Below are 27836 nucleotides of genomic sequence, written 5' to 3' on the forward strand. Positions count from 1 at the left end.
ACACACACACACACACACACACACACACACACACACACACACACACACACACACACACACAGGCCTACTACTTTTAATGTGAAACGCAGGATGCATTCTCCACCGGTACAAATTAAATAAAATTACATTTAAATAAAGTAACTACTCATGATAGCTCAAATGAATACAATCAACATGTCGGGGGCCCCCTCATCATCACCCATCACCCCCCATGGATGTAGGCTGTTATAGGACCCTCAGTCACTCCTCTGTGACTGTCCCTTTAAGAAAATGCACTTGCAGCCATTTTCTACTCTTTGTGTGGGGTGGATTAGCGCTGGATAGGTACGGGGCCAAACTAGAGCATCAGTCGGCACAGAAGACGAGGAAAAACAGATCAGCAGACATTAGATCGCCGTCGCACACCGCGACACCGTCCGCCCGCCTTCGGATATCGCCGGACGGAAATGCAATTGACAGGTATGTGGTAAATGTAGCGATGGATGGAGCCGCATCGCTACAGATGAACGGGGCTGGAGACTGGAGGGCTCGGTTTTCTCTCCCTTCCTCCTCGCACCGAGCATCTCTCCCGTTACTTCTTCTTATCTGTCCGTGGATAAATAAGATAATAAGGTTGATCGCTGAGAAATCGCCCTCCGTGATCCCGGATTGAGCGTCCCGGTTTATCGCGGATTATTCTGACACATGAATGGGATTCCCGTTAGCTTAACGTTACATCGGCATCGTAGCTCACACAGAGATGGGTGGGGTGAGGAGAGGGTTCCTGTGTAGCAAGTGCACTGCTGAGAGGTCCCTGAGAGCTGGACGGTTGTGTGACTAGATAACCGAGAGAAGAGATGTCCGCTCTGATGAGATATGATAGATGGAGGAGAGCGAATATGATGCTTCGGCTCCATTTCACATCACAGCTGTCACTTCTTATCTTTTTTTTTTTCTTTCTCCTGTGTCGCCCCCCTTACCCATCCGACCAGCTGGACACAACATGTTGTATATGTATTCTAGACGTCTTCACAGCCATCACGGTAGGCAGGCCTGTTACTGATGACAGGTTCACCTACTTCCGTTCTCTACACAAGTGCTCACGGTCATCTTATTCCTGTTCGATGTAGTGATCGTACTCTATCCATCCGGGAACTTAGAGTAGGTCAGGGATGTGCTACTGTTGCACACTCCAGCCCCTCACCAGCAAGCAGTGATGTCATGATAGGCTATGGATGCTGTTGCTAATACCGAGCCTTACTGAATGAAAAATCTGTATAATAATCCAATCATATTTCAAGTCAGTTCTTTTTATAAAGCCCCCAAATCACAAATCTGTCTCAAAGTGCACCCGGTTTGGATATGGAAAAAAGACCCCAAAAACCCTTTAATGGTGTTAAAAGCATCATATGAGGGCTTCCTCCCCAAGAGGGAGACAGACATGCCATCCATGTGCTAGGTTATCTTAGCGATAGTAGCCTAGATGATTTGTCTTGAGGTGATTTCCCTCAGTGATATCACCAATATTTGCTTCAAGATAAATTGCCATATTGTAAATGGAGCGTCTTTGGGTTTATTGGACAAAACAAGACATTTAGAGCTCTGAGAATAAGTATTTTCTGTTGTTTATAGACTAAATGAGTAATCGGTTATTCAAAAAAGGATGTGTAGAAAAGAATGTAATCAATAAGGATAATAATAAATAACCATTAGGCTACTTATAGCCACAGTTGGGAATTAACTTTATTGTCCAGCTGCAGCTGTGGCTGGTGGATTTCACTCCATAGATCACTTAGTGCGTTGTTGTTGTTTTGGCTGGTGAGTGAAGCAAATCTAGCAACCACTTGCATATTTTACCAGCATTTGGCTGGTGCTAATTTCCAACCCTTACAGCCCTAGTTACATCAGAATTAGTTTTGTAACATCTGTAAATAGCCTTGTGTGTGTGTATGTATGTATGTATGTATATATATATATGTATATATATATATATATATATATATATATATATATATATATATGTATATGTGTGTGTGTGTGTATATATATATATGTGTGTATATGTATGTATGTATGTGTGTGTGTATATATGTATGTATATATATATATATATATATATATATATATGTACCATATTACAAGCATTATAGATAAGCTACCTGACAACAAGATCACGAGCCACCATTTGCAGCTGATAATACTGTTGGGTAAATTAAGAGACAAAGACAGAATGAACGATAAATAAACAAAAATAAGCCGCAAATAATGGTAAATAGACACCATATGGTGAATATAGTGCAATACAATGGAAGAAAAATGTTATTTTTTTTTTTACAAAAGGAAAAAAAACTAATAAGAAACTTTGATATACTCAACAAATATTTAGCAAATTCAAAGGCTTGTGATGTTAGGTTTAGTTTACCATCCTCTCTACATGTCAAGCTTGGTCATGTGACCAACTGCTTATTCATATGATGGTCATTGTTATTGGTCTAAAAGGAGAGCGTGACATCATGTGGATCATGAGACGACAGCAGTTTTGGGATGGTGTTCTCTGAAATGACAATCAGCCTGTCGAATACCTCTGCCAGCCAGCCAGCCAGCCAGCCAGCCAGCCAGCCAGCCAGCGTGTGCAGGAGCACATGATGATACACTGTAGACTGCACAGATGCTGCTGGAACACACATGTGACAGGTGTCCGTGTGTGTGTTTGTTATATGTTGTAAATGATCATGTGTGTCTTAAGTGCTCAAGATTTCCTCCACACACTCATCTTATTGTGAGGATGAATATATATTACAAAGCTTGCCTTGGGGGGGGATCCCATTGAGTGGTGTGACCCTGGAGATGACACACTTTCTCTCGCTCTCTGTCTTTCTCTTAGGCAAGATGTTTTACACACACACACACACACACACACACACACACACACACACACACACACACACACACACACACACACACACACACAACCCAGCAGCACATACTTTTGCAGCTTTTTGCTATTTTGGTACTTTTCCTACTCATTTCCATTCTTCTTTTGGGTTGTAATATTTTCAGCACTTCCTCAAAGCCCTTGGATCCCTTATGGTTTAGTGCAGTGCTGTCATGAGGAGGTCTGACCCAAGCTCATCATGTATGGTAGCCTTAGTTATAATGTCAGATTGGCCAGAGGCTATTTTTGCTATGCATATTTATTGATGATGAACAAGTCCTACTACTTTGTGGGATTTCTAAAAAAGAGTTGTCTTGCGTGGTCTCACTCGGTCGTTCTGGTGTAAAACAGGCCTTCAGCTAGGTTACGAAGTGTCTGGAAGGGAATGAAGGGGCCCTTTGCTTTGTAAAGATGCACATGTACACACACACACACACACAGACACACCAACTGTTGAACAGAGTCGGGTACAGGGTGGGAAAGTTTATTCAGCCAACCCAGGCTTCAGTCCCCGTCTGTATTCCCAAGCACAGATGGGAGTTTAGTAGCACTGAGCATGTTTGTCTTCGTGACAGAAGCCCTTGTAGCGAGCTGCATTTTTCATTTTCTATAAGCTGAACAGTTAAAAATAACCAGCTCACTCTTCAAAGAATCAGAGTGTGTGAATCCAGGTTGTAAAGTCACAGGAGTTGAAAGAATACAGGAAACAAAAGTCTTTTTTTAACTCAGACATTACAAAGTTGCATTAGCACAGGGCCTATCGTCTTCATCAGTGTACACCAGTATCATTTATTTACTTATTTAATTTTCATACTTGCGGTGTATCGAAATTAGTCACATCTTCATTGTTTCTTTGACTACTGAGTAGACATAAAAAGTGTCTGCAAAGGACTACAACTCCCAGCATCTCAGTGGTGCTATGTGCTACAATGAGAATAGAAGGAATAATAAGATTTGATAATATCACTGATAGACATAATGGCAGAACAGGCGATAGAGCTACATAGATTTGACATAGAAAAGCACTAAACCTCTTTCAATTAAAATTTTCACCATTTATATGTGACTGGCTTTTTCTGTGCCAATGCATGTGTCGCTTACTAAAGTTTTCCATCTGTCTAAATTTTGGCCTCAAGACCGGTGGTTTATCTCATGCAAATACAACTTCTGCGTATGTTAACTATGACAGTTTGATGTGACAGGAAACCCCACCCACCTCATTTTCACGCTATTTGTGATCATACAGTATTAGTGTGCCTGTGCATGTGGGCATGATCAACATCAATGTGTCTCAATAAATGTATAATGTAGGAGCCTGTCTACGTGTTATTTAGGCTCAGTTACGACATCCATGCTGGCTACAAGAATGACTTTGTCATTGGGATAGTGATTAATTTCAGAGAAAAACAAATAGAAACATCATCTTTTGAAAATACATAATTATATTACACATTGGCTTTATTTGTCAACGTGCAGCTGCTTTGACAGTTACATGTGTTAGCTGCAACTTGTGTGTGTAGAAGTATTACTGTGTTTTGGAAGTTGGTAGGTTTATCTATCCAGCTGACTTCCAGGACAAATGAAAAGCTGTTTTTTTATGTGCGTTGAATAGGAAATGACTGTATCCTTTTAACAATTTAACTTTATGCAACACTTTACTTTCTGTTACTGCAAGCTCTTTGTCTTGCTATGGCCGGGAGAAGAGAGACAGTCACGTTTAGTTTTATCTGCCTCTTTTCTTTTTGCTGTTTGGCCCCTGGCCCTCTCAGCTCTGGCTGTGAATATTAAGCTGATTATCGGCCCTGTCAGCCGTGTCTGCCAGGTCAGACGTAAAACACACAGTTCTGAGAGGCACATGATATACGGGTGGGCACATACACGCTCCTTTGTCTGGGCTGGTGTTTTATAATGAGGAAGGGGGCACTGCAATAGCTTTACCATTTTAAGAGGGTTCTCGCAAGTTATTCCAAGGAAGGATCGGATAGAGCATCATGAATATAGTAGCTGGGGATTTTTAAGCCATATGCATGGGGTGCATGTACATTCTGTGTTCATTTTTTTGGTTTTCATTTATTCAACCTTTATTTAGAGAAAGAGATCATTGAGGGGCAGCCCTCATTTGGAATGACATCGAGTCAGTTACAAAGACAAAGACCGCAACACAGAAAAGGAAGCACCACCATTATGAGAACATAGAAAGACACTACAACTTTCCGAAATGGAAAAGCAATTTAAATAAACCGATCATGATAACCAGAATGCAGAAGAAATATAACTATGTAAAGCAATTACAAGTAGAAGTTTGGAGGTACAAAATCAGATTTTTAAATTGCCAAAAAGGCACAAGTGAGTTGATTTTAAGAAAGTATATATATTCACCCCAAATTCATTTTAATTATTAAAAGTACAAAATATCAGCTCGCTTAAAGCTTCTGTGAAAAACCCATTTGCCAGTGGGTCCACTGCCTTTGCAAGATAGCACATTTTATGTTTGTCAAATGTCATTCACTGCCAGACCGTTCTCCGCCTCTCTCAAATCAATGAGATTTCCAGGTCTGGGCATTTCAAGAATGACACGCTTCAAATGTGCCTCTAGTCAAATAAAAAGCTAAAAAGGAAAGCTTCCCCTCCCCCTCCCCCTGAGCGTTAGTCTGACCTCGACATCTAGTGAAATGGGAGAGGATACAGGTGCAGAGTGAACACGTTCTGCACCACATACCCAAACAGCCTTTTAGAAGAGGAAGTGGAGTCTAGACACATCAAGAGCATATTGAGCGTATTGTTCCTGAGTGAAAAGCATTTACATTGCAGCATCTGACTATTTCACAGCTGTAAGCATAAACATTCTAAATGTGTCCCAGTTTAGGCAGCCATTTTTCCATTTCAGTACTTTAAGCTAACTATTTTGCGAACTATTTTAACCATTTTTCCATGACTTTTAGCTAACTGTTTAGCTAACTTTTTCTACAATTTTGTATTACTTTTAGCTATTTAGCTAACTATTTAGCTAACTATTTCAACCATTTTCCAATTACTTATAGCAAAATGTTTCAATCATTTTTACTGTTACTTTGAACTAACTGGTTTAACTTCTCTTCTCACTCGCTCATTATTTTTGTCTTGCATTCTTAGTTTGTACACGTAGTGTTCAGCTGTTCTGACTCAATATGTGGATATATTTATTTAACTAAATCCTATTCTCTATCTACTACACAATCTTTCCACATACCCCCCTAGGAGAATAACCCCCTAGGCTACAAGTACCCCTGGTTGCATTTTTAGTCCCATTTTGCATCTTCTGTCTTTCTGTAAGGGAGCTTCTTCTCTGACCATATCTCATCTCCTTGCTCTCTCTTTCTCGGTTTCTCTCAGACTGGGGTGTTGTGTGAGTGACGCCTTGTTACCATGACGACCCACGTGACCCTGGAGGATGCCCTGTCCAATGTGGACCTGCTGGAGGAGCTGCCCCTCCCAGACCAGCAGCCATGCATCGAACCCCCTCCCTCCTCTATCATGTACCAGGTACACAGTCATACACGCTGTCACCGCCACCCACCAATCATCCCCAGTTGTTCACTTATTTTCAGTGTACCCCTTTGACTCTTTTCTCCCTCCTTCTGCAGGCTAATTTTGACACCAACTTTGAAGACAGGAATGCATTTGTGACCGGCATCGCCCGTTATATAGAGCAAGCTACAGTCCACTCCAGCATGGTGAGAAAAGTGCCCCCGTTTAAAAAAAGAAAAAAAGAAAATAAAAAAATAAGCATATGCCATGGCTTGGAATCGTGTTGGTTTTTACATCTGATTGGTTGAATCAATTTTTGTTGTCTATCTTGAATAGTTGCTGTTCCCCTTTTCAGTGAACACAACACTGACTGTGGGAAGCAGCCTCACTCCCTTAAAGAGAGCCTTGTTTTGTGTGAATTGATTATCATTTGGCTCTTTTATTAGGGATTTGGCTAGGCCTGTGGCAGGGCACACACATACACATGCACACTCATGTAGACACACACATCCCTCACACACTGGTGAAGCAGGCAGGCAATGGACCACTAAACCTCTTTCCCTGATGGTGAATAGGTGGAGAGTGGGATTTGACTGGCAAAGAGGGGAAGTAGAGCTCTATTTAACCTTATTTAATCAGGAAGTCCCATGGAGTTCTATTTAAGGACCGTCCTGTCTTTAGCCAGAGTGATTGAGAAATCTGTCTCACCTTCTTCTGAATGGAAGAAATGTTCCCCTGCTAAAATATTTATCAAGCACTATTCATCCAGGAATATGTGACTTGTCTGAGACCTTGGAAATGTTTTGTGCTGTCGAGTGCCTTAGCAAAATTTCCTTTCATAACATACAGATATTAAACAAGTATAAGACAAGAACAAGTAAGAGATAAATAAAGTAAAGGCCTTTGCCAGTTACATATTTGCTGTAACTGTGCATTAAGAATGAATTATGTCTTTGTTGTATTTGTCCATTTTTGCAGAATGAGATGCTGGAGGAAGGACATGAGTATGCTGTGATGCTTTACACTTGGAGAAGCTGCTCCAGAGCCATTCCCCAGGTAACACACACACACACACACACACACACACACACAGTTCAACCTGCAAGTTCCTTGTCACTTGGCACCCTGAAAACACAGACAAACCTCATGGAATCGTGCAACTATGGTACATTGAACACGAAATGTGGCTGTTCTCTTACCAAACCGGACGTCATTCGGCCACCGAATAAGAAGCTGTCAGCGGTTTTCCTGCACTTAAGATAAAGATTAAAGATTTAAGATTAGCCTGCTTTACTGGGTGACTTAATTATTGCTCATCATATGATTTCTCCAAAGTGGACAATTGCAGCTTATACTTAGACTTAGACTTAGACTTCTCTTTATTGATCCTTTTGGGATGACTCCCGCAAGGAAATTAGATTGTATACATTACATACATGAAAATAGGAAACCTTGGTGGTGGAAAACATATAAGAGAAAAAAATGCCATATGAATCACGTTTGCCTGCAAACTAGTCTATATCCTTCGTGTTCCATTTCCGGGATTGCTCCGGTGCTGCAGGAAATTCCGCCAGGTGCATGTCTTTTGCGTTTCCTTCCGCTTTCTTTGTGTTGGAATTGTAAATTTGGTGGATTTGTGAGGACTATGGTTAACTGCTCCTCAGATCTCTGCAGGGTAAATCCAGACAGCTATCTAGTCCAATCTGAGTTTTCTGTTGCACGACTATTTTGCAGCGGCTCTGTGCGGAGTTTAGCACTGGCCACGACGATTCTGATTGGTTTAAAGAAATTCCATTAAACCAGAGCATGTTTTCCTCCCATCCCCAAATGCTATGTGGAGTAGCCAGACCCTCCTTTAGCGCGCTTTTGGAGGAGGGTCTGGCAAAGCTAGACTACCTGCAAACAAACTATAATGTTGCATGAACTAGCTGAACCAAACACTGTACTACTGCTGCTGCTGCTGCAAAATCGAGCTGTACAATGCCACCCTCTTGTGTTTGCTAGGTGAAATGCAATGAGCAGCCCAACAGAGTGGAGATCTACGAGAAAACGGTGGAAGTGTTAGAACCTGAAGTGACCAAGCTCATGAAGTTCATGTACTTCCAGGTAAGACTCGGCTGCATGACAGGGTCTTTTATATTTTATGATAAACTGAACCTGAAAATGTCAAGAGAGACATGCCTAGGCAAAACCCTGCAATTGGGCTCATATAATGAAGTACATTTTCATTTCAGACTTTGCATGTTTGGTGTCTTTTTGGACACAGAAAGTTGTGTTTTTGTAACTTATTGTAAACATTCCATATATCCTGATTTCTTTGTCTTTACAGCGGAAAGCCATAGAACGTTTCTGTAGCGAAGTGAAGCGTCTGTGTCACGCCGAGAGAAGGAAGGACTTTGTGTCTGAGGCCTACCTGCTCACTCTGGGCAAATTTATTAACATGTTTGCAGTGCTGGACGAACTGAAGAACATGAAGTGTAGCGTTAAGAACGATCACTCTGCCTACAAAAGGTAGTGAACCATAAATGAAGGAATCCTAATGTATATTAGTCTAGTTAGAGCCAAGGTAACATTTCTCTCCTCCTCTGCCTCCAGGGCAGCTCAATTCTTGAGGAAGATGGCCGACCCTCAGTCCATCCAGGAGTCCCAGAACCTCTCAATGTTTTTAGCCAACCACAACAGGATCACTCAGGTTGGTGTGCAGACTCTAGACTGTCTTTACAGCGTGTGGTGTAAAAATGTCTAACTATGGATTGTAACGACCTGGAGGAAGCTTTACTAATTAAATTTAATAGAGTTTTTGTACGATGTAGTGCATTTGTAAAGTGATTAAAGCCTGCTTTTTCAGTGTATCTTTGTTTAAAAAAAAAAGGCTTTTTGATTGAAAGGTGCCTACAAATATTTAGTTTTTAATATAACAATTACTGCAACATTCTAAACAGGAAATGACTCGAGGCTAGACATGATGAACGGATAAATGACTCCCATTTGTACAAGTGATGTGACAGGTTGTGCAGTCTGAATAAAAGTGTCTTACGGAGCAATTTTAGCTACTAACGTGAACATTAACATCTGTTCTGCTGAACAACCTGTATTCAACTTACATATTTGCTCTTTACAGTCAGATAATGGTATTAAAGTAAGAAGAATACCATTACACGGTTTGTCAGATTGTTTTGTGTGTAACTGACTATAAATCAGTCCAATGACAGACACTAACTTTTTACCTAAATTCAAATATAGCATGGTCCATTATAAATTCAGCATTTTTAATGACTAAAAGGCCCATTGAAAGCCCATTCTACACATGAAAAAAATGCAATTTCTCTTTACAATATTTTTTTTTCTGATTGCTTCTTTTTGAGTTTCAAGCTTTTCATGCAGTGTTGTCAATGTCAGTATTTATGTGTATTTGGGTCTATTTGCAATGTCGAATGAGGCCTTTCTGGCATTTGCATGTAAATTAATGTATGTGAAGATGACCTGTTGTTCCGTTTCTTTTTCTGTGTAGTGCCTGCACCAACAGTTGGAGGTGATTCCTGGCTACGAGGAGCTTTTGGCAGACATTGTCAACATCTGTGTAGACTATTATGAGAACAAGATGTATTTGACCCCCAGTGAGAAACACATGCTGCTTAAGGTACACACATCCTTACCTGCTGCCCACCTATATCAGTCAATAGCGTGATCTTCAGCTGGCTAAATGTCCTTTGCTGATGTAAAACAAACTGTGTGTGTGTGTGTGTGTGTGTGTCTGTGTGTGTGTGTGTTTGTGTGTTTGTGCCTGGTCAGGTGATGGGCTTTGGTCTGTACCTGATGGATGGGAACGTCAGTAATATCTATAAACTCGATGCCAAAAAGAGGATCAACCTGAGCAAGATTGACAAGTTCTTCAAAGTAAGGCTTTTGCTTTCTTGGCATCTCTTTTGTCCTGAGTTGTATTTATGTGCCTGACGTGAGTGTAAGCCATTGTCTCCCTGTGTTTTTCAGCTTCAAGTGGTGCCACTCTTTGGAGACATGCAGATAGAGTTGTCGCGCTACATTGAGACAAGTGCCCACTACGAAGAAAACAAGTCCAAGTAAGAGGACCTGTCTAGACATCTATAAACCCTCGTGCACAGAAATGCTCTCAAGTACAAAAGCAGCAATTCTTGACCGCCATACCATCTGCTCTCGCCCACCCCCCAATCCTACCATCTTCTCCATTTTGTGCCCAGGTGGACGTGCACCCAGAGCAGCATCTCGCCGCAGTACAACCTGTGCGAGCAGATGGTGCAGATCAGGGAGGACCACATCCGCTTCATCTCGGAGCTGGCGCGCTACAGCAACAGCGAAGTGGTGACGGGCTCGGGCCTGGACAGCCAGAAGTCGGACGAGGAGTACCGAGAGCTCTTTGACCTGGCTCTCAGGGGTCTGCAGCTGCTGTCCAAGTGGAGCACGCACGTCATGGAAGTTGTGAGTAAAGCGAGGGGTTGCAGTGTTCCCCCCCCCCCCCATGTATTGCAAGCCTCTCGGAATAGTTTTTTTAATGTATTTTTAAGACGTTTTTTAAACTACAGTTACAGTGGGGCGGCTTGGTGGGAAACTTAGACGTAGTCATGTTTTTTTTTAATTTCCAGTTAGCTTCAAGCTAAGACTTAATGTAGGGCCCTATGGAATCGGTTTAGCTTTTTTAAATTCTCAATTTCGCAATTCCGTCCATTCTGATATTACAGAAACTATTGGGCTCTACTCTATCAATGCTCTATCTGTGACTGGGCCAAGCCACGCCCTCTTTAAAAAAAGACACTAGCCACCCGTCTAAACAACTTTTCCTGGGGAGACCCTGGGTTGATTGTGTTTGTGTGTGGAAAAACGCTTGTGCAACAGGCAATATGCGTGGGCTTAGGTATGAAAAGCTGGTGGTTTTGCCATCGATCGTTGTAGCTTTGATCTATTTATAGCTCTCCTTGTCTCTTTCAGTACTCGTGGAAGCTGGTCCATCCCACGGACAAATTCTGTAACAAGGACTGTCCAGGCACAGCGGAGGAGTACGAACGAGCGACGCGGTACAATTACACCAGTGAGGAGAAGTTTGCCCTGGTGGAAGTCATCGCCATGATCAAAGGGCTGCAGGTAAAACACTGCCAGCTGTTGAGCAGCTTCTAGTTGATGCTCCCAACAGCTGGTGGTCCAAGGACAGATTATGTCAAAGGAGTAGATATGCAGCTTATTTTGTCAGAAAATTGTATCAAACATGAGAAATTATCCACCAACCAATTTTTTATGTCATTCATTGTTAACCTTAAAGGGGTGATAGAATGCAAAACCGATTTTACCCTGTCATAGTTGAATAACGACAGTTCGGTGGGTAAATAGGACATACATAGAAGCTCAAAGTCCCACTGACACCCCTTTTACTATGAAAATCTCATATTTTGAAACTGCCGCTGAAAATACGTAACAAAGCTAGTTTATGCATACGCGTCTCAAAATCCAGAACCTTAAGAGAAACAGTCCGCCCCAATATTTACATAGGCTACACAACTGACCTGAGATCAGGTAGTCTTCTGAATCTAGCTAGGTCACGCAGATCTCTGCTATTCCATTACAAAATTCACTTCTGAAACTTTTTTATGCGAGAAATCAACCATATAAAGCTCAAATATGGGCCGCTTTTACGAAAAAGGATGGCTAATTGCAAATTTTCTCCGACTGTGTCGGAGTTTAGTGCCGGTGTTGGTGCTGCCTGGGTTGCTACATCGCCACCCTGACCGCAGTGTCAGCGAGCTTGTTCGCACCGCAATCTTTTACCACAGCCCGCGGTTCCAGTTAATCTTATAATGGGTATGTGTGTTGAGTTATTTAAACAAACAATCGGGGAAATAAACGCCTCTTGTCCGCGAGTCTCATTGATAGAGCCGCGGTGAGATGGAGTCCATCAATGAGAGCTAGCTAGCCTCCTCCTAACTCTGACATTCACAAAAATACATTCAATTGATATCCGAAATCGGACAAGTGTTAGCTAAGCTTTGTAAGATCTTGAGGAACCTGTAATATTCATGCCGTGACGAAATTCAAACTGTAAATATACTATAGTTATGCGAAAGTGAGCAAGCTGCGATATTTCCCCATTGTAATGAATGGGACATATAGCGAGCTGCTGCGGTCCTACAAAGACGCATTCGTTCATAAAAATGCCTTAAAATCAAATCGGACACAAGGTTAGCTTTATAAGACATTGGGGAATGATGTTATATAAGTGGCGTGACGAAATTCAAACTGTAAATATAATTTAGTTATGGCGACAGTGTAGCTAGCTAGCTGCGGTATTTCCCCATTGTAATGAATGGGACATATAGCAAGCAGCTGCTCGTCCTACAAAGATGCCTCACGTTCATAAAAATGCCTTAAAATCAAAGTGGCGTGACGAAATTCAAACCGTAAATATATTATAGTTATGCCGGCAGCTGGCCGCTGAGCCCCGTAGTGCAGTATCCACAAAGGGTGACTTTGCCCTGGGTATGGAGCCCAGCAGGCTGTCGCTTTCGTCAGACTGTGTGGAGCTCCTAAAGTCCGACCGCGTCTTACCAAATTTGCAATTAGCCATCAAAATTTTGTAAAATGGCCCATATTTCAGCTTTATATAGTTGATTTCTCGCTTAAAAAGTCTCAGAAGTGAATTTGGTAATGAAACATTGCAGTGTCTGGAATATGAGATTCTGTAGCTTCTCTATGTATGTGTTGTATTGCGGGCTAACCAATCAGCGGCGTCTCTAATATGGGTGTGTGGCAGCAAGTCGCTTCAACCAATCAGCGCACAGCTCATCTAAATATTCATGACCATACCATATTTGGAAGAAAAGCTCTTGTTACAAATAGGACCAAAACACAGGGATGCATAAGGGCCAATAAAATATCAACCAGGCCATTTTCAGCCCAACTAATGTTACATACCCCATTAGGAGACCATAAGGAACAGTGTGAAATACCCTATATAATCATTCTATCACCCCTTTAAAGAAATAGTTTGACATTTTGTTAAATTTAATTTCTAGCTGAGAGTTAGATGATAAGATCATTTCCGCTCTTATACGTGTCCGCTGAATATGAAGCTAGAGCCAGACGGATAGCTTAGCTTAGCATAAAGAGTGGGAACATTGGGGGGGGGGGGGAAGTGTTAGCCTGGCTCTATCTATTCTTAGTTTTTTGATTTTTCAATGAGGGAGAAGGACTAAATGTAATATAGGTATGTATATGGAACCATTTTTAAAGGCATACTATGCAGTTTCCATTTTGGAGTACTTGTATTTAACGTTACCTTTGCTGCTTTTTAGCCCTCGCCAACGAGTGAAAGCCTGACCGAATGGGACTCTAGTCCGGTTCCTCACGCGGTCAGTTTCTCGTTTTCTTTTCCTTGACTCTTCCGACTTCCGCTTTCTTTGTTTTCTTCGTCGACTGGGCCATGGTTCACGTCTGAAATGCGTGCTAGTGTCTTCCACACAGGCTGCTTCTTATATGTTGTTGATGTATGTGACGTTGTGCCATAAGGCAAGTCGTGATTCTCGCAAGATTTGGCGGGGCGCCACCTCTTAAACCTGCATTGCTGGTTTTGCCAACGGCGTCCGCCCACCCCCCCCGCGCTTTGCTATCGGGATGATTCGCCCGACTACGAGTTTGTTTACCATCGAAATGACTTCGAAGCTGTTATATTAAGGTACAGATCTTGCATAGTGTGCCTTTAACTCAGTAATTGAACCTTTTGTGGAAAAACCATATCAGACACAAATTATTATTCAGAGCTGAGTGGTTTTATGTCCTAAAACGTGTCTGAAGGGCATCTTTAATAGACACATATGAGCATAAGTGGTATTGGGCTTCTCACCTAACTCTCTTTCAGGAAGTGAAAGTGTATTTCCCAGAGTTGATGGCCAGTAGCCATTATGACCAAGATGTCAGGGCTGATCACGCTGCTGTGTAATGACCTGTGTAGGTTCTGATGGGCCGAATGGAGTCAGTGTTTAACCAGGCCATCAGGAATACCATCTACGCAGCGCTGCAGGACTTTGCCCAGATGACCCTCCGAGAGCCTCTGCGCCAGGCTGTACGCAAGAAGAAGAACGTCCTCATTAGGTACGCACGCACAATGATGATCTGATCAAATGTACTTTAAATGTAATCTCGTGGCTCTTGTCTTAAAGAGCTCAAGCACTTCTCTAATCCTGTTTTCTTCATCTGTAGTGTTCTTCAGGCCATCCGAAAGACCGTCTGTGACTGGGAAGGTGCGAGGGAACCTCCAAATGACCCGTGCCTGAGGGGGGAGAAGGACCCGAAAGGTGGATTCGACATCAAAGTGCCACGCAGGGCTGTAGGACCCTCCAGCACACAGGTAAGACAGGAAATAGATCAGGCTGCTTGAGGAAAGAAGCCAAAACAGAATGCTGTTGGTTAGAGCTGCGCCATATGAGGAAAATATGCAGTTTGTGATAATGTTGTTAAATATCCCGCTAACGATATTACTTGCGATAAATAAACAGATATTAAAGTGTACTCAGTTCTGCATTTCTGCTGCTTTCAGTATCTTGCAAACGTTTTTTTCAGCCAAGGACCCCTTGACTGAAAGAGAGAGGGAGGGACCCCCTACTACATATTGTATAAAATTAGATTGCATATTAAACTCTGCCTACAATAAACAACCCCCTGTTGAAGCTCTCTGGGCTAAAATACAACAAATTGCTTGTTTGCTTTAAAACAAATGAACGGAAATAATTTCCAGCACTCTTTTATTGAACAAATTGAACATGAACATTAAGTTGACTATAAAAGGCAGCACTAAAACAAAGAATGACCATTACATTTTAAAGTGCAGTTTTGTACTGATATTTTCACTCTGAGTGACTTTCAGGACATGTGGCAGCCTTTCACGATGTGTTTATATCCGACTGAAACAAAATGTTTGACTGAAAACATTCCCATTTGGTCTGAACTGGAATCACAAGGGTTCTAATGTTCACACATCTTCTGACGTACTGAATGACTCCATTTTTGTTCTCGGTTACTGCACACATTAATATGCAATTGCATCAATTGCAAATACTTTTGTTTTAAGTATTTGGGGTGTCTTTGAGCAAGGCTTTTAGTTTGAAAGTTAACAACACTTTCACATTTAATTTCCTCAAATAGTGCTTATTCTTTCACTTGAATCAACTCCATGCTACATGCAAAGGATAATCAGAAAATAGCAGCCATGCTAAATAATGAGGTGGCAAATGATGAATAATGGTTCATTTTATTTGCCTCCTAAAACTGTGTTTTTATCTTTGTACCTTTTGTCTTCCATCCACAGCTGTACATGGTGCGCACCATGCTGGAGTCATTGATAGCAGATAAGAGTGGCTCCAAGAAGACTCTCCGCAGCAGTCTGGATGGACCCATAGTGGTGGCCATAGAAGACTTCCACAAGCAATCCTTCTTCTTCACACACCTGCTCAACTTCAGCGGTGAGTACAAACTCTCAGAATATAACAAACTGAAATGACAAAAATTGTATAATTGAAGCAGCTCTTGTACAAATGACCTGATGCGTTTTCAAATGAGTTGCAATTACCTGTAGATCTACGAACATTTCATTTCATTTATTCATAAAGGACAACGCACATTAATCGACATTTCTGTAAATGTGCCAAGATGTTAGCCAGCTGGCTAATTTTCAACCGTAGTCCTTTGGCCAGATGTTCTAAAACTAGAGCAACATAAAACAGCAAGACATTTGTACAGGTTAAACCGTACAGACAGAAGTCAATAAGACACCATAAAGACAGCTAGAGCAACAAAATAAGCTTTTTCAAGAGAGCGACAGGAAGCAGCAAGACATTATTAAAGTTACACATCAACAGTATCCACATTCAGTACAGGAAGTCATGCTCAGCCAAAAACTCAGCCAAGCCACACAGATTAGAGCCATTTTAAAGGTAATTCCTTCATTTTTCTGCACCGTGCTTGCGTCCTTCCTCCGCCCAGAGGCCCTGCAGCAGTGCTGTGACCTGTCCCAGCTGTGGTTCCGAGAGTTCTTCCTGGAGCTGACCATGGGTCGCAGAATCCAGTTCCCCATTGAGATGTCCATGCCCTGGATCCTCACCGACCACATCCTGGAGACCAAGGAGCCCTCCATGATGGAGTAAGAAAAAACTCCCATTATGTCTGTACCTTGAGAAAACAGACTGCAATATATAAATACAATTCTCCCTCCTCCAGATACGTGCTGTATCCTCTAGACTTGTACAACGACAGTGGCTACTACGCTCTCACTAAGTTTAAGAAGCAGTTCCTTTATGATGAAATCGAGGCTGAGGTAAAATCTTACGGCCATTGCTTGAATACATTTGCAGCGATCTTCACCTCAGCGTTGCTCTTTAAAAACAGGACCTTCATGGTGTTTTTCTTATCCTCAGGTTAACCTCTGCTTCGATCAGTTTGTCTACAAGTTAGCAGATCAGATATTTGCCTACTACAAAGCAATGGCTGGAAGGTAGGAGAAGTGACTTTCCTCTGTATACGCTTGGAGCTACTGGCAAACATTGTCTCTGCAAACTTCATCGACTAAATCATATGTGTTTCACAGCGTCCTCCTAGACAAGCGCTTCAGAGCAGAGTGTAAAAACTATGGCGTGATCATCCCGTACCCTCCATCAAACCGCTACGAGACGCTGCTCAAACAGAGACACGTACAGGTACTGGACACATGGAAGGCAGTCCTCTATGGCTCATCTAGGGCGTCATTGTTTCTGTTCTACTCCATATGTGCATGGATACAGACCCACAGCCAGTGTGTTGTACAGTATTTCTTAACCATTCCTCCTGTGTCTTGCAGCTGCTGGGTCGCTCTATTGACCTCAACCGTCTAATCACCCAGAGGATCTCGGCAGCCATGTACAAGTCTATGGACCACGCCATCAGCCGCTTTGAGAGCGAGGACCTCACCTCCATAGTGGTAAGATCCCACACCCCAAACTAACATCAAATCAACTTTGTGTTCTCGCTAGTCTATATCGACGACGATTCATTTACGGCATTGCTCCGATGTCCCTCACTTTCGGCGGAAATGACAGTGTTTTTCACTCTGTTGTTAGAATACACATTACGCACAGGCCTGAATTACACACACACGCTCAGTACCTCTTCATGCACTAATGGAGAGATGTCAGAGTGGGGGGGCTGCAGCTGGGTCTGGCAATGCGAGACTATGTTCTCGTACACTTCCTGTCTCCCTCGTCGACAGGAGTTGGAGTGGCTGCTGGAGATCAACAGACTAACCCACCGGCTCCTGTGTAAGCACCTGACGCTGGACAGCTTCGACGCCATGTTCCGCGAGGCCAACCACAACGTCTCCGCTCCCTACGGACGAATCACGCTCCACGTCTTCTGGGAGCTCAACTTCGACTTCCTCCCCAACTACTGCTACAACGGATCGACAAACCGGTCAGTTTGTAGAGTTTTTCCTGGCTCACAATGTGCCTTTGGGGGGAAACATATGAAGCGGGGGTCTGGGGTTGTCCTCCCCCCAGGAAATTTTCAGCATCAAAGACTTCATTTCCTGCATTCTAATACATTTTCAGGCACAGATTTATGGTGAAAACGTCTTAATTTATCTCAAGGAAAATAAAAAATTTTGCAGGTAAAAATTTAGCCCTTGTGTTGACTTCGGGTCACATTGACCCGTTTTAATTTTTTTTTATATCAGAAAATATGGGACCTAGAAATAAGCGCTGAAAATGTGTAGAAGAAAAATTTAACAATTTAAAACGTTTTTAAGGGTTAAAAGTTTAAATATAATGGAATATAATGCAGTAAGAGAAGGGGGGCTTTTGCATCTGACTACAATTGACCACAAAGTCCAGTTCATTTGATTAGTATGAGCAGGGCAGAACCATATCTTTTTCCCAAGGAGCACATTTTGCTCCTCAGTTGAAAAATGTTGAAGTGACTTACATAAGGTAACTGCTATTACTGTCGTAGCTAATTTGTAAAATAATACAATAGCGTTATGAATACAAAACATTATGAAGTGTAATGTTTTCTAATTTGAAATATTGATAAATAAATGGTCAGTGATGTTGAATAGCCTGTAGGCCTACAGAAGTGTAAGGGACCGCCCCTACGGTCGGCAGGCATGTGAACCGCGGATTCATTGGAATTATGTAACCATCATAGTGTGAAGTGGTTGTGGAACAGGGCTCAGCAGAGAGGCGGAGCAGGACGACGTCTCTGCAGTGTATTCAGGGAGTCAGGGCAGCGCCGCTAAAGTACTCAAAACTTTGGTTTACACGTGTACTAACGTACAGCTCGCATCAGGTGTTAAAACAAACCGTACCAAAACACGGTCAAATGTATTTAACGCTACTACGAGACGTTTTCACAAGTTATGAAACTGTCTGAATGTAATACTGATAGACAGCAGCGCAGGAACAACCCTGAGTTTGGAGGGGTGGGGGAAATCAAAAATCATGTGTTGTGATTATTTTTTTTTTGCGATTTATTTTCCCTAGAATCAATATTTTTTTTTTCGGTTTCTTTTTTTAACCAATGAACCAATTTTCTCTACAGCTTTGTACGTACAGCCATTCCCTTCACCCAGGAGCCTCAAAGGGACAAGCCAGCCAACGTGCAGCCTTACTACCTGTATGGGTCCAAGGTACTGCCGACTTGAATTTGATATCACAGAAAAGATTTTCCTAGTCTTGGTGCAGCATGTGTAAAGGAAAGCTGTCTTCCTATTGTTCTATTGATTAACCCAGCTTCTGTTTCCTCCTCTCTTCTCAGCCTCTGAATATTGCCTACTCCCACATATACAGCTCCTACAGAAACTTTGTTGGCCCGCCCCACTTTAAGACCATCTGTCGTCTCCTTGGTTACCAAGGCATTGCTGTAGTGATGGAGGAGCTGCTAAAGATTGTCAAGAGCCTGGTATTTTATCTTCATTTTCCATTGCATCCCTAAAAACACATTTTCTTTCTTAGCGTGTTGAATTCTAACAGTGCTGTTTGTTGTTTTGTTCTCTCTTTGTGCCCTCTCTTCCCTTTGCCTGCTGCGTTCTTTCTATCTTCCATGTTGTCACTTTGCAGTTACAGGGCACCATCCTGCAGTACGTAAAAACACTGATAGAAGTCATGCCCAAGATCTGCCGCCTACCACGCCATGAGTACGGCTCTCCAGGTGACCTTACAGTCCCCACTGTTACACTTAATGGAGTGCATGTGGGGTTATATCTGTAGAATTTATAACATCAATTTTCATGCCATTAATGCTGTATTAAGTTATACTTATAACATTTAGATGCATAGAAGAGTGGAGACAGAAATGCATTTACAAATGTATCTGAAAGTGAAACCCTACTTGAGTCAGATTAGGATTAATGGGCAGTTGCATATATTTTGACTATATAGTTTTTTTGCTACATTTAATACACTTCCATGCAGTTCCATTCCTATTTTCCTACTAGCTCAGTCCTTCTCCGTACTTTGTGCACATGCTACAGTACCTCTTTGAGTGCAGTCAGGGCTTGGAAACATTACTGGAATAAGATATTACTTGGAGCAGCAGTTAAAGATTTGCAGCACATAGCCAGCAGAAGAAAAGGCTGACAACATAAAACAACACTACATCAACAGCCAGCAACTCTGCTACAGTGGTAAACACGTTTTGGATAGGGGGTATAATATAAATAAATAAATAAAATAAATATACACTCAAAGTTATAAATTATCCAATACAGAAATAAAATTAAGGACAGCAATGCTTTAAAATATAGTCAAGGCATACAAAAGTGTCCCATTTAAAGTGTAGAAGATGCTTACCTTTTCTGCCAACTTCCTTCTACTACTCAAATGTAGTTCCTGACATGCCTGTGAGCTGTTAAGCAGATTTGAGGCCAGTCAGATGGCATACTGTATCCCTATGAGGAGGGTTTGGTAATATGTAGATTACTGATGTTCTGTACCTGACTTACTGCCTGTGATCTTACTGGCAGCCCTCTGGGGGGAGGGCCTGATGCTCGGACCAAACGTGGCTCAGCAGGGCAACTGCTTGGCTGCACTTGGTTTGACTGTAGCATCAAAACGGTGGTTCAATAATAGATTTTGTTTTAACAAAACTGTGGATTTAGCGAGGGGTCATGGCTGTATTTTTTCCATGTTTGCCATTCCAGGTATCTTAGAGTTCTTCCACCATCAGCTCAAGGATATCATTGAGTATGCTGAGCTGAAGACAGATGTGTTCCAGAGTTTAAGGGAGGTGGGAAATGCTATCCTCTTCTGTCTGCTCATCGAGCAAGCTCTGGTAAGACATTTCCTTTTAGCTTCCATTTCCCTTCAAACTGTTATTTCACTGGATTCTACCCCTGACCCTATCTTCCTCTTTTTTCTCTGTTGTTTTGACATGTTGTTTATCTTATCTATTTTCTTGCCATATTAGGTGTCTCCCCTTATTCCTCTGCTTTCCCAACCTCCCCACTGTTAATTCCTTGTATGGTCAGGGTCTGCTAATGTGTAGCTGTCTTGACTGCCAATTTTTTGTGTGGGTGACCAATAACCTGGGCGCCTGGAGGTTTCTGCCCAATGTATGATGTCAATTCACATCCTTAATCAAATATGAGGGACAGAAACTGTCAGGCTCCCAGTCTACGTGCCCCCAAGTATGTTTAATCTTTGATGTGTGTTTTTTTTCTGAAATACAACTCTATTTTTCATTACACGCTGGCAACTACCACAGGTGGTAAGGATTTAGGTTTTCTCTTTGGTACCAAAATAACACTGAGACGGAATGTCCTTTTGTCTTTTATTTCTTGTTGGTTTGGGCTGCTGTCTTTCTGTTTCTTCTTCTTCTACCATGTTATTTTGTCACACAATCAGCCATGGAAGCAAAGGGACTGAGACAATTTTGGTTTGTCTTTTTATTTTACTAGGAATTAAGTGAATATATCACTTTTGACACAAAAACCTAAATAAAGTCTTTGTAGTTAAAGACATTTGTTTGATAAAAAGGACACATTTGGCTGCTTTATTATAAAACGGTTGTGCCTTGTCTTCCATGGAAGAGGTGATAGTACATTTCTGGTTGGTCTCCATACTCTCTTCTGTTTCTGGGTGCTTGTGATGCCTGTCTACATAACAACTAACTCAGCTGTCACTCTTTTATTTTTTTTACTATACTGTCTGACTGCACTAACGTGTGTGTGTATAGGGTGTTTATGCGTATGTTGGTTTGGACTGTGTGTGTGTGTGTGTGTGTGTGTGTGTGTGTGTGTGTGTGTGTGTGTGTGTGTGTGTGTGTGTGTGTGTGTGTGTGTGTGTGTGTGTGTGTGTGTGTGTGTGTGTGTGTGTGTGTGTGTGTGTGTGTGTGTGTGTGTGTGTCTTGCTTTTTTTAATCATTGCATGGCTCTTTTCTCATTCTTCACCCTTTTAGTTTCAAGATGCTGCTTCTCTGCATTTGGTTTAGCTTGTTGTCTTGACTAACGATCGCCATGGCAACCACCTAGATACCTAAATAGGAATGACCTGACATAGCTAGAATACCACTAACACACTGCCATTTAACCCGGCAAGGGTTAGAGTTTATTAAGATGGATGTAAACTTGACCTATTGCTGCCAAACCAGATTAGATGGGATGCTGTACTTAGAACAAATGTATAATCCTGCTAATATTAGCCTGTCATCATGGCTTGATAAACATAGCCTCATGATAAACACATTAGCTGAAGATACTGTTGAGTAATCCATCCGAATACTTCTACACCATGGAGCTCATGGCAGTGCTCTTATAACTTTAAAGGTATAATATGCAATGCTTTCCTCAAAAAACAATGTATAGACTAAGGCAAAAGTACTCTCTCTAAATGATCACTTATGTCCCACTAGAAGTGGTGGTGGTGTCTGTATCTGCAGAGAACCTGCCCTCTGCCTGGATTCTCTCTCTTCTTTTTCTTTTCTTGTGACGTTTCTGGGCGTGGTCAAAGTGCCTTTCTGCCCGACGTGGGTGGGTAACCCCCAGCCTACAGTATAACGGCGTGCAGTGTGTGTGCAGCCGTTGTCATTCCCAAGCGCCGCTTTGCCCCTCAGCGTCTCCTATCGAAGCACAAGTCTAACTGACACAGAAACAGATGGGATGAAGCTCTGCATTCACTCATAATCTGACAGCGTTGCACCCTCCGGCTGAAGTCTGGCTGGCTTTATATTTGCTTTCCATCATAATAGCTGCAAACAAATTAAAGAAAAGAGACTTTATTGCTTTGATTAGTACTTTGTTTAGCACTCCTCTCCATTTACTCTCTAGCTCACTGGAACACCGCTGCTCTCTCTCTCTCTCTCTCTCTCTCTCTCTTACTCTCTCTCTCGGTCTGTCTGTCTCTCTCTCTGTCTGTCTGTCTGTCTGTCTGTCAGTCTGTCTGTCTCTCTCTCTCTCTGGCCGTTGAGCCGAGGAGGAGGGGCCAACTTTGAACGGTCTGTTTACACACAGTAAAGCCATACTCACTAAATAGTCTACCTTTTAAGCATTTAAAATATGATTTTAAAGCTATAATTCTTAGTTGTAACAAAGGTTTTCAGGAATTCAGCTAGTTTCAAGATGCTGCTTCTCTGCATTTGGTTTAGCTTGTTGTCTTGACTAACGATCGCCATGGCAACCACCTAGATACCTAAATAGGAACAACCTCACATAGCTAGAATACCACTAACACACTGCCATTTAACCCGGCAAGGGTTAGAGTTTATTAAGATGGATGTAAACTTGACCTATTGCTGCCAAACCAGATTAGATGGGATGCTGTACTTAGAACAAATGTATAATCCTGCTAATATTAGCCTGTCATCATGGCTTGATAAACATAGCCTCATGATAAACACATTAGCTGAAGATACTGTTGAGGAATCCATCTGAATGCTCATGGCAGTGCTCTTGAAATGCTTTAAAAGCTTTCATTCTTAGTTGTAACATTTTGAGACTAAGTTATAGAATTCAGCTGAGAGTATTTGGGGTGGGTTCTTTAAAATCAACATCACCTCATGGCTCCCTGCATGCTCTGTAAGGGTGTCCATAAAGCCAAGTGAGTGGTGTACTTTGAATTAAAATGACCCTTTCTTCTGTTCTGCTTGAATCTTAGTCCCAGGAGGAAGTGTGTGACCTGCTTCATGCCGCCCCCTTCCAGAACATTCTGCCCAGAGTCTACATCAAAGGTATACTCAAGGGTCAGAAACAGTAAATGCAAGGCAGATGGATGGAAAATAAATAAATCAATTTACTCGTCCTAGCATGTCCATTTCTTGTACAGTACGTACATGTCCCTCCTTGTGTTTGTGTGTTATTTAGAGGGAGAGCGTCTGGAGGTCAGGATGAAAAGACTGGAAGCCAAGTACGCCCCTCTTCACCTTGTGCCTCTAATCGAGAGGTTGGGAACCCCACAGGTGAGTTCAACACAGGGCTGGGCAGAATATCCATATTATATCCATATATGAGGCAGGATATCGTCTTAACTTTTAGATATCGTAATATGGCATGTTTGTTGTTACATTACCGTAAAGTGTTGTCATTTTCTGAACCTACCAGACTGTTGTAACTGTTTACCCACTTACTCATTATATCCACATTACTGATGATTATTTATCAAACATCTCATTGTGTAAATATTTAGTAAAATCACCAATTGTCAATATCATAGCAACATCGACATTGAGGTATTTGGTCAAAAATATTGTGATATTTGATATTCTCCATATGGCCCAGCTCTAGTTTACCATCACTCTGTGTTTAAGAAAGCAGATGGATAATGACCAATCTGATACTTTATAGATACTTGATCAAACAAACTAAAACTAATTATTTCAATATTTTTGTTCAGTTTCTCCCTTAATATTTCAATAGGAATAATAAAGTATTACGGCTGTTCTTTTCACCAGCAAATTGCCATTGCCCGTGAGGGGGACCTGCTGACCAAAGAGCGCCTGTGCTGCGGCCTTTCCATGTTCGAGGTCATCCTGACACGCATCCGCAGCTTCCTGCAGGACGGGGTGTGGCGCGGGCCCCCGCCCACCAACGGTGTGATGCATGTCGACGAGTGTATGGAGTTCCACCGCCTGTGGAGTGCCATGCAGTTCGTCTACTGCATCCCTGTGGGCACACACGAGTTCACAGCAGAGTAAGTGGCAGCTGGCTGCTTTGTGTACAGTAGGAGTACGTTGGATAACCACATCTGCAGCCAAACCTGACCATGGAACTCAACACTCTTTTGCGTATCAGTTTGCCAATATACAAAAACTTGAATGCTTGATTTGTTCATTCAGTGAAAATGCCAGAAATCTGGCCAAAAGCTAACAAAATATTTTGAAAGTTTGTACTGTGTTGGCATGTGTAGAAAGAGAAGATGTGATGAAGCTTAATGGAAACCGACTTTTTCAGTACACCTTGACGTTTATTCTTCTTCTGCCATAGGCAAAGCATTCATATCATGCTGCTACTTATGACATGGCTCTACTTCAGTGTGAGAAATAAGAAATAAAATAAAATAAAAAGAGGCACGTATCCGTGACCACACCTTAGTTCAGTCCAGACAGGGACATTTTTGCGTCAGCAGCTGATACAAACACTACAGGGTACACTTGGATCAGAAGAGACCAGATACTGTTTCACACTTAATTATGTCATCTTTAATAGCCCATATTATTTTTTTTCCATCTTTTAGTGTGTTATAGATTTTTGCATATGCAATAGATGTATAAAGTAAAAAAAACAAAAAAACATTTCACAGCAAATGGAGCTTTCTCTCCCACAGACAGCACTTTTTATCAACTGTCTGAAAATGCATTGCCCACATTCTTGTTTGAAATTCCTCAATTAGTGATGTCATTAACTGTAGGCAGTGCTTCGGGGACGGGCTGAACTGGGCCGGCTGTGCCATCATCGTGCTGTTGGGACAGCAGCGTCGTTTTGATCTCTTTGACTTCTGCTACCACCTGCTCAAAGTCCAAAGACAGGACGGCAAGGATGAGATCATCAAAAATGTGGTGGGTATACTTTTATCCACTACATTTACTCCCACACATAAACACACCTCTCATACGTCGTCCGACTTATTCCTCTTTCTGTTGTTTGCCTCGACAGCCCCTGAAGAAGATGGCAGACCGCATCAGGAAGTATCAGATCCTCAACAATGAGATCTTTGCCATCCTCAACAAGTACATGAAGGCGGTGGAGACGGACAGTTCCACTGTGGAGCACGTTCGCTGTTTCCAGCCTCCTATACACCAATCCCTGGCTACCACCTGTTGAAAAAGACCCTTCACACATAGTGCACGCACACACCCACACACTCAAAACACACATAGCTGTGAAACGGATTTCTGCCTCTGTCTGGTCTCGTAGAGTCATAGATTTCTACGATGGCTCCACATTGGCTTTAAGAATCCAAAGACAAATCCTTTTCAAACTCTTCCTCTATCTAAAAATGTGGCTGTCTCTGAATTCTTGAAGCATTAACCCTTAGCCGTGGACCAGGCCAGAGGCGGAAGTGTATATTCACACTTTGTCTTTTTTTTATTTTACTATCTGTGTGGCTCTCACTCAGACTCATGCATGCCTTCTCTTATTCCTTCCGCTGCACACTTGTGGATTGGACCACTGACACAAATGCCAAAAGAGTATCTCTATCCTATAATCTGAAGCCACTTGTTTGACGTTCCCAGCCATTGGGACTCATAAACGCCTTTTAGAATTTGCAATCAAGAGCGGAGACAAAAGTAAATCGAACATGGTTTCAAATAAAAGACAAAATAATGCAACAAAATAACTCATTTTTCTAAGTTATATAAGGATCTTTTAACATGGTGCTCCTAAGTGCTACTACAGCTACTAACCGTAGCAGCACAGGCACCTGTGCTACCATTATGCGTGTCCTCTATTACCAAACCTGTTTATTGTGATACATTTCAGTCATTTGTATAATAATCTGGTCTGCCCTTGTTCGTGGTACACAATGTCTATCATGATGCATTTCAATAATTCCTCACCTGCTTGCTTTCAAAGGAATGAAGGTACATCACATTTTTGATTTGCTTTTATTTCTCTCACCCCTTATCTGGTTTTCTTACGTCTTTCTGACACATTTTTATTCAGTACCAGTTCCACTGTAAATTTCACTGTTGAACTAAGTGAAGTGTTGAGTGTTGTAATTGTTCTTGTTTTTAATTATTAATATTTTAATTTACACATCCTTGGTATACTTGCCTCTCTACTACTGGCTGGAAACCTTATCAACTGTTTTCTCTCTCTCGCTCTCTTTCTTTTGTCTCTGTTGGAAAGATTTTTTTTATATTCTGTACATTAATACAGTGATATTATTTACACTTTGGAAAAGACACATCTTCAACTGGGTAAATGTGTTTTCTTTTTCAAGAGTAAAAAAAAGAAAAAGAGGATTAGAAAATCCCTCTAGGTTGTATAAAGACAGTGTGCTGTTCAGAGTGTGAATGGGTGATGTTGGTCTAGCAGAGCTATGAAATACTCAGCACATAAAGGAAAAACAAAAATCAACTAAAATGTCAGTTCTAATTAAAGGGCAGTTTCCTAAATATAGTCAGTATTTACTATTGTTGGACTTTTGCTTTAGATTTAGCAGTGTTAGCGAAATATGCAAAATGTGTCCCTATTTTTGTTTTCATAAGAAGGAAAACAAATGCATTATAAGAAGTAACCCTCCCCAAACTGCCCTCTAATCTTTTTCTGCTCCATTTTGAATGAACAAACTTTCTTTTTTTTAACTCCAGTGTCTTTTTATCATATTTATTCAACTCCGACGTACTGTTCATTTAAAGGTTAGTCTAGTAAAAACGAAGGAACTAATGTATCATCTCAAAACCTTAGCATGGCAAGTGTAATTTATTGTCATCAATGGCTCCATTTGTGACATGAGGCTTTGTTTATTATATTGTTGTACAAGTGACCATGTTTTGAAGTACAAAAAAGTGGAGAAAAAGAATATAAAATGTACAACAATGGTCCTGCAAAGGATTTGAAATGATGTTGTATTTCCATGAAATAAAAAATGTTTAACTGAAAAAATGTAGTTGTGTTTAGGATATTGGTTTTTCAATGGTTTCTACCTTAAGTACTCATCTTCAGTGTTGTTTGTTCAGGTGTGTCTGGGCTTTTTCCCGTACATGTAGAAAAATGAATTAGCTGGCTAGGTTTGTTGACCCACTGACATGTACACACAGAGAAATAGTTTAATGATATGAGGAGAATAAGTTAAATTATGTGACTTAACATGGCAGACTTAAATAAATAGAAGGGATTTAAAGGAGGAAAACATTCAGACCATATGGGGACATACATTTTTCAGAAAATATAATTGAGCAGTTTAATAAAACCAAATGTGATTTTTTTTTTAAATAC

The 27836-nt window shown here is 41.5% G+C and overlaps 1 protein-coding gene across 3 annotated transcripts; it reads left to right on the forward strand.

Annotated features, from left to right (window-relative positions):
• The first annotated feature begins 281 nt into the window (after positions 1-281).
• cyfip2 (cytoplasmic FMR1 interacting protein 2) lies at positions 282-27503 on the forward strand. 3 transcript variants are annotated; one of them, XM_039813627.1, is made up of 30 exons: positions 283-459; positions 6287-6436; positions 6538-6627; positions 7400-7477; positions 8426-8527; positions 8751-8932; positions 9017-9113; positions 9933-10061; positions 10214-10318; positions 10412-10500; positions 10639-10876; positions 11384-11536; positions 14394-14533; positions 14642-14789; positions 15747-15900; positions 16421-16577; positions 16655-16751; positions 16852-16928; positions 17022-17130; positions 17271-17390; positions 17679-17878; positions 19004-19091; positions 19220-19363; positions 19522-19612; positions 20604-20734; positions 23554-23626; positions 23760-23854; positions 24347-24585; positions 25303-25450; positions 25548-25715. In XM_039813627.1, the coding sequence occupies exons 2-30, from the start codon at positions 6320-6322 to the stop codon at positions 25713-25715; spliced, it is 3759 nt and encodes a 1252-aa protein (XP_039669561.1). In that variant the 5' UTR covers positions 283-459; positions 6287-6319. The 3 variants fall into 3 exon arrangements, with proteins under 3 accessions (XP_039669562.1, XP_039669561.1, XP_039669560.1); XM_039813626.1 differs by lacking the exon at positions 283-459 and adding an exon at positions 2501-2673 and having other exon boundaries at positions 20604-20736; positions 23553-23626; positions 25548-27503; XM_039813628.1 differs by lacking the exons at positions 23554-23626; positions 23760-23854; positions 24347-24585; positions 25303-25450; positions 25548-25715 and adding an exon at positions 21167-21696 and having other exon boundaries at positions 282-459.
• Positions 27504-27836: the final 333 nt, after the last annotated feature.

Source organism: Perca fluviatilis, chromosome 10, assembly GCF_010015445.1.
Source record: "Perca fluviatilis chromosome 10, GENO_Pfluv_1.0, whole genome shotgun sequence".
Taxonomy (NCBI): Eukaryota; Metazoa; Chordata; class Actinopteri; order Perciformes; family Percidae; genus Perca; species Perca fluviatilis.